Genomic DNA, 13,004 nt, shown 5'->3' with positions numbered 1-13,004 from the left:
ATGCTCTTTGATTCTAAAACATTAACATATTATCATTTATTGCTTTCTAATCAAGATGTAACAGATTAGCATTTGGAATGCTATTTCTAATTTATTTTATTTTACAATAGTAACCATCAAACATAGGGATTAGTTCCAGTTTACAAAGGATTACAATCATATTTAGAAATAAAACTCATTAAAAAATCTTGAAGAGACTAAGAGAACTCCTCAAGGAGTCATTGTCTCATTCCTAAGCAAAAAAAAAAAAAAAAAAAGTGGGCAGGATGATGGCCCTTGGTCTTCAAATACAAAAATGAAAGGATAAAACTTCCAAACCAAACCAAACATTCTTGCATTACAAGAAACACTCTGTTTCTTCAAAAGGACTATAAAAATTACAATTAGAATATGCACCATAACAATCCAAATAGAAACAATGTACTCTAAAAGTAGGGAAAGTAGGAGAAGACTGTTGTAAAAAGAAGGAGTTTAGGCTAGAAGACCTAGTCTAGACAGCATGCTCATTTTGTAACACTCCAACAAGTCACTTAACCTCTCTAAGTCCTTGTCATTTTTCTGGTTATATTTTTAATTAAATACATCTTCACATGATTTTTATGAGGACTCAACGGATCTATGTCCAGGAAAATAATATCCTATGAAAACTTAAGAATTACTGAACAAGATAATTTGGCAAGAAAATGTTCAGAATTTTTTTTTTTTTTTAATACCAGGGATTGAACCCAGGAGCACTCAAACACTGAGCCAGATGCCAGCTCTAGCCCTTTTTTTGTTTTTATTTTGAGACAGGGTCTTGTTAAGTAGCTTAGGGCTTCATTAAGTTACTGAGGCTGGCTTTGAACTTGCAATCCTCCTGTCTCGTCCTCCCAAACTATGGGATTATAGGCATGCACTATGGCACCTGGTAAAAAGATTTTCTTTTAAAGTAAAATCATAAGTGAAAATTCACTATGTTTATGAGATCAGACCTTAAGAAATCCCCACCATGTACATAGTTGATATGTAAATAGATTGAAAAACATGTAAATAGTTGAGAAAAACCCAAGACAGAAATAGCTCAGCTACCATACCCAGGACAAAAAAAAAGAAAAGAAAAAAAAAAACGGGGGGGGGGGAGTCAAAATATAGAAGAACTAAAATAAGAGAAACAAGAAAGGAAAACTCGCCAGGCTCAGTGGTGTGTGCCTGTAATCCCAGAAGCTCAGGAGGCTGAGGCAGGAGGATCATGAGTTCAAAGCCAGCCTCAGCAAAAGCAAGGCACTAAAGAAGCAACTTAGTGAGATGCTGTCTCTATATAAAATATAAAATAGGGCTGGAGATATGGCTCAGTGTTCGAGTACCCTGAGATCAATCCCCAGTACCCCCATACCCCCAAAAAAAGGAAGGGGAAACTCTTCACAGTACAAAGCAAACAAATATGCAAAGAGCAATGGGAATTTTTAAAAAATTATAAACTGTTTTCAAGAAACAATCATCGACTTATATGAAAAAGGTCAGTGTAGAAGTTTCAAAATCTCAAAGTATCTTCTCCACAATTATAAAGGAAAAAATAGCACCTTTATGCTGGAGAAACAGAGCAGAACCATTAGAATCAAGTGAGCAAAATAAACATTGCCAGTAACAAAGCAACACCACATACCTCCCTGATTCAATGCAATTCGAATGACATCACTTCTGTTGTATTCTGGGGAAAATAATCTAAATCTAATCATGAAGGAAAAAAATCAAACAAACCAAATTGAGGGTACATCCTACAAAGTAATTGGCCCATGTTCTTCAAAATTATCACTGTCGTTAAACACAAAGGAAGACTAAAGAACTGATCCATAGTAAAGAAAATTAAAGAGACATGACAGCAGAATGCTGCCAAGGGATTTCTTTTGCTATGAAAATACTTAAGACAACTGGTAAAATCTGGTTTTAGGTGGATGGATAAGTTAATATTATTATATCATTGTTATTTTCTTACTTCTGGTAATTGCATCACACAAGATAATGTCTATATCAGTCTGTTCAGCCATTCTGCTCTAACAAAATACCATAGATTAGGTGACTCAAACAATAGAAATTTATCTCTCACAGTTCAGGAGGCTAGAAGTTGGAGATCTATGTGCCAGCATGGGCAGGTTTTATTGAGATTACTCTTCTTGGCTTGCAGATGGCTGCCTTCTTCCTGAGTCCCCTTCATGGCATTCAGAGAGAAAAAAAACAAGTTCCCTGGTCTTTTCTTAAAAGAACAATAATCCCACCATGAGGGCCCCACTCTCATCAGCTCATCTAGGCTGTTTCTGAATACCATTACCTCAGGTGTTAGGGCTTCAACATACAAATTATCAGGGAATGCAAATGAGTCCATCTTCATGTCCCTATCCAAAACATATGCAAACACATATATGATGGGAGAGTTACTTTCCATTGGTTGTTCATAAAGCTTTTTCCAAGTCCATAAGTTTCTTCCAAGAAGGGAAACAGTTTAACATCTGTTTCTTATTTCACATAATGTGCTATTCTGTGTATAAAAGATTTATTGATTACCACACATCTATGTCCTGTTAATGCTAAAAAACAATAAAAAAAAGCATAAACTGCATGTTCTCAGAAAAGAATGTCTCATTTCCTCATTTGAAAAAAAAGATTCTACACTTTAATTTAGAAACAAGTTAGCTCTCTACATGTTATGATTCTATTTTTCTTTCACTGTATTTCATTTTTCTTCTATTACTTTTTCAGTGAGTAGTAAATTATTTATCTATTTATTTTTGGTATTGGGGATTAAACCCAGGGCACTTACCACTTACCTACTCCCTAGTCCTTTTTTATTTTTTAATTTTGAGACAGGGTCTCACTAAGTTGCTTAGGGTCTCACTAAGTTGCCCAGGCTGGCCTCTAAACTTGTAATTCTCCTGCCTCAGCCTCCTGAGATACTGGGTTTATAGACATGAGCCACTTTTCCTGTAAGTAGTAAATTAACCTTAAAGGCTGCTAGTGAATACTTGAATGAATGCACTAGCCACTGTCTCCAGATATTAACAGTCAAACATCCTTCATTATACAGTGTTATTTATATTTCTTCATAAAAATCATCTTTAGATTGAACTTAAGGAGAAAGCTGTCTAACTATAATGCCTGGGGCAAAAGATTAAGAAAAAAACTTATAACTTAAAGAACATTACAGAAAATATAAGGTTAACACCAACATATGGTGAAGGCACCAACTTCCTTAACAAGCCCCCTAACACTCAAGAAGTAAAACCAAGGTTCAATAAGTGGGACGGCATCAAATTAAAAAGCTTCTCCACAGCAAAGGAAACAAGAATGTGAAGAGAGAGGCTACAAAGGCTACAAGAATGTGAAGAGAGGCCACAAAATCTTTGCCAGCTAATTTTCCATGAAGAGGAAATGAGTTCTTTCTATATTCTGAATATAGAAATAATTCAAAAAACATAACACACACACAAAACAAAAAATAAAAGAAAAGAAAAAACAACCAAATAATCAAGAAATAGGTAAAAGACCTGAATAGATATTTCAATAAAAATTACCAAAAAATATGAAAAAAATGTTTGACATCCTTAGCAATCAGGAAAATGTAAATCAAAACTACATGGATTTTATCTTTTTAGAAAAATATATAATAATTCTTATAATTATATTGAAAGCTGATCCCTATACTTACATGCTAAGGCATATAGTATGGTAACATTTCCCATATTATACTCCTTTATATAATATGTTGATTATCAAAAGAGTTAAATTATTTTTTAAGAATGTCAGGTTTATCATAAGTGGTAGAACAAGCATTCAAATATCTATCTAAATATAGGGTCAAAACCCATAACCCTGATCTTTCTACTACGGTGTATCCCCAAAACTGTTCTACAACTTGATTAATTCTATTTAACTCAGGTTAGGAAGAGAAAAGTGTCCCATAATGAAATAAAATATTGAAAAGAACAAAAAGAAAATGTTGAATAGAACAAAATTAACCAAGTTACATTTTACTAGAAGATATCATAATCTTTAAAATACTAAAAATATTTTTAATCTCAAAGAAGGACATGGTTTGTAGCAACACAGAAATTTTCTTATTTTTAGGGAGTACCAATATGGATGCTCAACATGTCATAAAAAGCTATACTTTACCACATCATACAATAAAACAGCAAAGTATCTGCTTTCCATAACCGATGCCAAGTTAAAGTCCCAATTGTACCTCAGATAACTAAATTAATGAAGAAATTTAACTCCTAGCTTACCATTGTGCATCCTGGACCATCCATCTCTTTCACAGTCTCTACCAGAGGATCCAAATAAAGTATCAGTCCTGGGACTTGGAGGATCAACCTAAAGTAAGCAAGATTTTCAAGATAAAAAAAAAAAGAGCTTAAACATTCCCAGTCTTCATACACTACAAGTTTAGTCAAGTATTCTGATATACATTTTTAAACAAATTGAAATTAAATTCCCCTGAATTTTATATATATACATATATATTTTATATATACACATAAATATTTATGTTGACTTTATATGAACAGATTTGCACTTGAAATATCCACTACATCACTGCCTTGTTTGTTTTGCATTACAATGTTTAAAAAAGAGCAATCAAACTTATTTATAAAACAAACTTATCCATTGGCTGATTATCTCCTTAGCATATATGTTTTGAATTCAAACTGTTTCTACTTGGCTGTGTTCAAAGCCCAGCATGCTAAGTGCTTTATAATTTATAGATAATAACAGTCAAACACATTTTTAAACTAAAAATAGAATGATATAAATGTGTAAAAAATAATTAAAATAATTTTAATAAAAAATTAAAACTTTTGTGCACCAAAAAAGGAGTAGAAAACCAACCCATGGAGTCAGAGAGAGCATCTATAAATTCTACAACTCAACAACAAACTATAACAGAAAATGGACAAAAGGCTTGAGGAGACAAATCTCCAAAGAACACAGACAAACACAGGAAAAGATGCTCAACCTCATTAGTCATAATGGAATTGCAAACCAAAATCACAGTGAGACACCATACATACTAAGATGGCTATAAGAAAAACAAAACAGGGCTGGATGTGTAGTTTAGGGTAGAGTGTTTGCCTATCATGCAAACAGCCCTGGGTTAGATCTCCAGCACCAGAAACACAAATAAACAAAAAACCCAAACAATAACAGGAAAAAAAAAACTATACACACACACATCACACACACACAAAAAAAAGAGAATGTGGAGAAACATTACATTGCTGGTGTTATGATATAGCCACTACACTTTGCCAAGTTAAGAATTAAATTACTTTATGATACAGCAAATCTACTATTAGATATTTACCCGAAAGATTGAAAACCTTGTAAAATTTGTGCACAAATGATTCATGGAAGCACTATATATAATAACCAAAAGCTAAAACCAACGCAAATGCCCATCAACAGATGAACGGATAAAAAACAAAACATGGCATATATTCTTCAATAGAATATTATTCAGTCACAAGAACAGAACCAAGTAGGAATACATGTAACACAGATGAACACCAAAAGCACTGTGTTAAGATAAAAATGCCAGATATAAAAAGCTAATATTCTGGGTCTTTTGTGGAATCAACACAGATGCCCTTCAATAGATGAATGGATAAAAAAAAATGTGGCATTTATATACCATGGAGTATCACGCAGCACTAAAAAATGACAAAATCACGGAATTTGCAGGGAAATGGATGGCACTAGAGCAGATTATGCTTAGTGAAGCTAGCCAATCCCTAAAAAACAAATACCAAATGTCTTCTTTGATATAATGAGAGCAACTAAGAGCAGAACAGTGAGGCTGAGCAGGAGGAAAAGATTAGCATTAAACAGAGACATGAGGCGGGAGGGAAAGGGAGAAAAAAAAAAGGGGAAATCACATGGAAATGGAGGGAGACCCTCATTGTTATACAAAATTATATATAAGAGTTTACGAGGGGAATGGGATAACAAACATGGAGGGAAATGAATTTCAATAGATGGGGTAGAGAGAGAAGATGGGAGGGAAGGGGAGGGGGGATATTAGAGGATAGTAAAGGTAGCAGAATACAACAGTCACTAATATGGCAGTATGTAAAAATGTGATGTGTAGCCGATGTGATTCTGCAATCTGTATTTGGGGTAAAAATGGGAGTTCATAACCCAATTGATTCTAATCTATGAAATATGATTTGTCATGAGCTTTGTAATGTTGTGAACATCCAATAAAAAAAAAAAGCTAATATTGTATGAGTACATTCACATGAAATGATTGAACAGGCAAATTCATAGAGAGAAAGCAGATTGGTGGTGTCCAAGGTCAAGGTTAGGGATGAATGGGGAGTGAATACTTCATGAGTACAAGTTTTCTATTTATGGTGATGAAAATGTTCTGAAACCAGATGGTTGCACAACATTGTGAAAATCCTTACTACCACTGATTTGTACATTTTAAAATAGTTAAATTATCTATTTTATAATAGGTATATTTTAACACAATAGAAAAATTACATGCATAAATGAAAAATAAAAAGGCATTGTATAACTCTTCTAGGATGGTTGTGACAGTTTGGAAACATATTAATTTATTCCTTAAATCAGCTTCTTTAAAGATAGATTATTTTTCATACCATGAACTATTTGTCTTTCCTAAAAGTGTTAACATTTTAAATATGCATGTATCAAGTTAAAGTTCGGTTACCAATTTGCTGGTGTTTTTTAAACAATAAATGGTCCTAGAGGAAAAATAACTCTTTTTCATACACACATTTGGAAAAAAATCCAGTTTTCTATTCAATAATGTCTAAGTGTAAACTTAGAAGAATGTACTTCTATTCAAAGAAAATTTGAGGGAAAAACCACTTAAATAAAAATTGCAAAGTTTATGCCAAGCAATATTAGAATTATCTCATTTTTAACACTGCCATGAAAAGTAATAATGAAACAAACATTTAAGAGTAGTCATTTCTCCAATGTTTTTATGTGTAACCCAATAAACTTGTTTACTTGTTTATCTTTATTAAGATGGTATTATTTACTCATATTAGAATATAACACATTCATTCAAATTAATTTGTAATTGTGGGTAGACATAAAATGAAAGTCATTCTAAAATTGCCATCAACTATACAACAAAACACTACCAATGTATTGTAATAAAAAAAGAAAAAAGAAAAAAAATTTGAATGTTTATCAAATGAAAACAAAAAATGTGACCAGAACATATAATCAAAATCTATAAAATTCAGACAAATGTAATCATAAAAACCTTAATAAAATATTATCTTTTAAATGTATCTATTATAATATAAATTTTATTTTTTACAGTTAAAAATCCATTACTTTGGTTTAAAAGAATAAAGAATTGATAGTTGAAATATAAAGGTGGAATAAAATGTTGCTTAAGGAACATTTAAATTGTCATTAAAAGAAAAATCTGAGCTTTCAGATGGTGCATGTTCAAAAAGCATAATATTAGGTAACCAAAGAAGTATATTTATATGTTGGATCAACTAATTTTAGAATTCAGAGACTTGAAAATATTTTAGACCTATCCAAAATCTGGTCTTGCTGTTACAGAAAAATCTTGAGGTTTGAAACTATATATAGTAATGTATTACTTAGTATTCTTTATTAATTTGAAAGCTTTTGGTAAAGAATTGCTTTTAAGGTTAAAACACTTTATAAAAATTCAGAAATCTATGAAGATTCTGATAGTCTTTTATTGAATATTCCAATTATATACCCTTAAACTTAGCCAGAATCATTTGACTACTACAAGGGAACAAGGTTCTAAATTTCAACCATATGAAAAGCATGCTTCTATATAGAAATATCAGTATACCCTGCCCTTAAGTCAACATAGGCCTTCCTATGCATCCCTATCAAACACTGATTTGCATCAAAGATTCATTATACAAAGCTTTCTCAAAGGACATAATTTCAAAGGACACCAACTTTCCATTACAAAACTTTTAAAAAGCTGGAGTAGGTGGGGGTCTTCTTTTTCATAAAGAATATTTGGTCCTCCTTTAAAATCCTAGTCTCATTTTGGTGTTAATGTCAATGATAACCAAGTTCAATTTGTAGAGTTATTAAACTGCTGTATAAGAAGAAAGGAAATGGATACTCAGAGGATTTAACATGGCATTCAAAATGGAGCTTGATCTCTGTCAGGTTTAAAGACTGAAAAAGTATGTTCTTTTATGTTAATTTTTCATTTTAGATTACTGGCTAACCCAGTTCAAGAAAGAATTATTAATACAAACTAGAAATTGAAAGACATTTTAGAAAAACATTCTAGTGGCACAACAGATATGGTCAGTTTCAAATGGAAATGCTTAGGAGAGTACATACATGTCTAATCACAAATGGAGGTTTATCTGTTTCTTTTTTGAATTCATACGGCCCCAGATTTAAATGGGCCAGCCGCCGCCTGGTGTCTTCCGATAGCTCACACATGCGTCTTTTTGTGTAGGGAGATGGAGAGTGTGATTTTGAAGAAATTGTAGGCTGTTCGTAGCTTTTTGCATTTACACAATATTTATTTCTCTCAGGTGACTTGGACTTTTTCTTTTGTGATCTAGATGTTCTACTTTGCAGTCTGCCGTGTGATTTTTCAACTGGAGCCGAATGGTAAATAAATTTATCCTAAACACAAAAAATAAAAATTAACTTGGACAGAAGATATTTTTTAAAATCCTACAGGTAGAAAAAAACTTTTAAAGTAATTTAACTAAGACACCAAAAAATCTATCAAAGCCAACTGGATCATCAGTCTTTCCTGTGCTAATCCTGGGGAGATGTCAAATCAGTATTCTACAAAATAACTCTTTGTATAGTGGTTGATAAAGTATATTGTATCAAAATTCCTTCTTAAGTCTAAGAAGTACTTTATGAAAATTAAAGCCCAATATTTAATCATTTTAAAAATCCAAGAAACAAAGTCAGAAAAAAATTGTTTTTAAGTATACTAAAATACTAATGCAAACATTGGGTATCATTTATATTTAAATATTCAAATATATAGGCTATACAATTTATAAGAACTATGTTTAATATTGTTAAAAGTACACATATCCAATTAGTTTACTATGAAATTGTTATGAAAACTGGAAAAATAAGTTTCATTCATCCTATTATAATCATATAAGTATGTACAGCATGAATCTGAAGAAGTACTTTATACCTATTTTAATGAAATGTATTGTTTTGGTTACATAAGGTAGAAAGGATTTTAAGAGCCCTTCCAAGCTATAATTTTACAGATAAATGACAGATAACCATACCATTTTAATTATGATTCCATATTTTCATAAAAGTAAAAAATGTATAAAAAGCATATAAATTTTAATAACTAGCAGTTTGTATTGTTGTAAACTGGGAAGCAGTCAGTTTTTGAAGTTATAAAGCAAACATTAGCCAGGCATGGTGGCAAGTGTCTGTAGCCCCAGCTACTTGGAAGTGGAGGCAGGAGGATGGCAAGCACTCAGGAATTTGAGACTAGTCTGGACAACACAATGAAACCCCCCTCTAATTTTGTTGTGTTATTAGAATTAACATTGTATTTTAAAAGATTCTGTCTTTATAAATGACTTAATAGTTGGATTACAAGTAATGTCAGATTTCTTCATTATCTAATGTTATAAGAAGCTTTTCAAATAAGAGAAAATGAATAGTTGAGAATCTTCAAATGTTTTCCTAACTTTAATCATTTGTAAAAACCAATAATACTATCTCCTTCTGTACTTCTTCAATTGCACTTCCTATTTGCTAAGAGTGTCTAAGCAAATAAAATACTAATGTGAATAGAAGGGAGAAGAATAAATAAACTTTTTAAAATAGATAGGCCGGGCATGTGCCGCTCACCTATAATCCCAGTGACTCAGGAGGCTGAGACAGGATAATTGCAAGTTCAAAGCCAGGCCCTAAGCAACTGAGCAAGACCCTATCTCAAAAAAAAAAAAAAAAAAAAAAAAAGGGGGGGGGGGGCTGGGGTTGTGGCTAAAGTGGCTGAGCACCCCTAGGTTCAATCCCCAGCACCAAAAAAAAAAAAAAAAAAAACAATTTAAAATTTTTTAATTTAAAAAATAAGATAGTATATAGGAAGGAAAATATTTTTTTCTAAATAGAAAAATAAGTGTTATGAATTTCATACAGACCATCTGCATCAAATTGTTTCATGTTTCTTTCTTCTGTAGTTCTTGTTAAACTCTTGGACCTCTCCCACTTTGTTCAATGCCTTCAAAAGTTCAGAATTTTTCTCTTTACCCTCATCCACCTTTATGACATCATCCTGACTCATAGAAGAAAGGATTCTAGTACTAGAATGAATCTTTGAGATTTACTAAGACATTCACTCAATCTTTGAAAGATCTTGGCATTAGGGTTCCTGTTTCTCAGCTTTATTTATTCTACAGCATCTTGGATTTCATCAATATACACACATCCAAAGCATCCCCCAACTGTTCAAATCTCTTGCTCACCTAAAGCTCTTTTCCTCAACCTACTTCTTTCACTGAGTTTTTACTTGCCTTCATAACCTCCTCAGTACCTAGACCTATTTGCTGTGGTCCTTCAATGGTAAAGTGCCCTTGGGTTTAGTATCAGGTACCATTGGTATACACAAATACATTCTCTCTCTCTCTCTCTCTCTCTCTCTCTCTCTCTCTCTCACTCACTCACACACACACACACACACACACACACACACACACATACACACACACACCCCTCAAAAAAAGTAAAACATCTCTGTAATTGGCAAACAGATTTTTAGGTACCTAACAGATGTGTTCAATTTGTATGTAAAAAATAAATAACTATAGTATGACTCTGAAATACTAAATATCTTGCTAAACAAAATAAATCTATATCTAAAGCCCAGTGTGGTAGCTCACACTTGTAGTCCAAACTGCTTTAGAGAGTAAGGTGGGAGTACTGCTTGAGTCCAGGAATTTGAGATAAGCCTGAGCATGATGATGAGGACCCGCCCTCTCAAAAAATAAGAACAACAATAATAATTCTATGGCTATACTTTACCTCTCTGGGCTTAGATGGTAGTTATCATCCTTAGCAAAATTTACTTAAAAACTGGTGGTACAGAAAATGAACATCCTACTCCTCCATGATAGGCCCAGGACTGGCCTGTTGAATCCTCGGGGCTTCATATATTACTGGTCTTTCATCACAGATATGTCATAGTTGACCTAGTCATAATGCAACTGTACAAGTGGGTGCCTAGATACTATTAGATACCCTGTGGAGAGGTGGTATATCCATCATCAGACCACCCTCTTAGTTAGAAATTAGACAAGAATGGATATCTTAGCTTATCAAAGGCAGTTTTCACAAACAGAAGGTATTTAGGCTAGAATGTCTAAGCATTCATTCTTTGAAGCACCAGTATGGCCGCTAAACTGAGTAACAGTCCCTCAGGGAACAAGACATTCAAGAAACTACCTGCACTAAATACCCATATAACAGTCTGAGAACTTCTGTCACATTTGCTAAAAGTTATCCTTGAAATTTCATACAGGAATCTGTAACTTATATAAGACATTTGGAAGTCTCCAGTCTAATATTCTACAGGACATCTTTTTCCAACACCTTTCTGGCAGCCTAATTTCCTTGCATTAAAAAAAATAATAATAAGCCATTAAGTAAAAATAGAGAAGGCAAAAATATCCTGGCACCTCTATCATGTGTACCAAGCTTTTCATTCTCACATTTAATAAGATGTAACCAAACTTAAATACTTTAGTTAATTGTTTTAAACTAAAGATTAAAAAAAGAAATTGAAAAGAACTGTAGCCAAAAAGCAAGATAAAGTTTGCAAAACAGCCATAAATATGAACAAATAAATTATTCAATACTTTAAATAAATAATTTTAACCTGAGTGCGGCACTTCCTTGAACTTATCAAACATTCAGTAATCACTGAAGTTGTAGAAAATTCCAGCTTTGGAGCAATTCCCTGGGAGGGAAAAAAGAGAGTTGTTAGACTTTCCATTTAAAATAGATAATTGTTAGTGATGGCTTAAAATAACAACTACTTGTCAAGTCCAGGACTTTGTTAGTTTGAACTTTAATTAAAGATCAAAACAATACAGCAGTGTCAAATTTTAGCTAGAAAGTATTTTATCCATGATGATTTAATTATAAGTGATTATATTTTTATGGAATAATTAAGATTCTTTTTACCAGTATCATAGTATTTCCCTGTTGAAATGTTTTAAGATTTGTAAATTATGATATAATATTAAGGTAAAAATGTGATATTATACATAACGGACTTCAGTTCTTTTAACTTTAACAACTTAGGACATGTTTAACTATATAATCAAGAAATTGAACTAGTATAACACACTAATAAAATTAAAATAAACTGAAGAAAAAACTACTCTAAAAATTAAAAAAAGAAAAATCAATATGTGTATTAGATTTAGTTATTCCAAACATACACATATATCAACATCATACTGTATATCATAAATACATACAATATTGTCAATTAAAACTTTAAAAAAACAAATACTTTAGACTCAGGAGGCTGAGACAGGAGGATGGTAAGTTCAAGGTAACTCAGTGAGACCTTGTCTCAAAATGAAAAATAAAAAGGGCTAGGGATAAAGCTCAGTGGAAGAGTGCTCTCAGGTTCAATAGCCCATTTCACAGAATGAATAAATTAATGAATTAATCAAAGAAAGACTCTGAATAGTCTTTAAAAACTTAAAGAGAATCACAGCTCCTAGGTATGCAGGTTTTTTTTTAAATAAAAGATAAGTCTCTACCAATTCTTTCAACCTTTTTTTCCTGTAATATAGCAGATATTAAGGTCTATAGAATTTGGCTTCTATTACTAATTCATCAGCTTGAACACAGTTCTGAGATAAGTGGAGACAAAGGGGTAGTCACAATTACCTGAGAAAATATTTGGTATGTACACAACCAAACATTAAAGAGTAACACCCACGCCCAGAGCAGTTTCATTCTAA

At 32.3% G+C, this 13,004-nt stretch overlaps 1 protein-coding gene across 2 annotated transcripts in view; it reads right to left on the bottom strand.

The window, feature by feature from the left end:
- SPATA6 (spermatogenesis associated 6) overlaps positions 1-13,004 on the bottom strand; it is a 119,673-nt gene that overhangs the window by 56,484 nt on the left and 50,185 nt on the right. For both annotated transcript variants that reach the window (XM_081307147.1, XM_081307148.1), the window contains exons 6-8: positions 11,903-11,983; positions 8,365-8,658; positions 4,260-4,347 (exon numbers count right to left, since the gene is read on the bottom strand). In XM_081307147.1, coding sequence (XP_081163273.1) covers positions 4,260-4,347; positions 8,365-8,658; positions 11,903-11,983 — 463 coding nt within the window. The remainder of the gene's footprint in view (positions 1-4,259; positions 4,348-8,364; positions 8,659-11,902; positions 11,984-13,004) is intronic.

Source organism: Spermophilus citellus (genome assembly GCF_964194105.1).
Source record: "Spermophilus citellus genome assembly, chromosome: 9".
NCBI lineage: Eukaryota > Metazoa > Chordata > Mammalia > Rodentia > Sciuridae > Spermophilus > Spermophilus citellus.
Note: the sequence above shows the minus strand (reverse complement) of the source record. Positions and strands in the feature narration are given on the sequence as shown.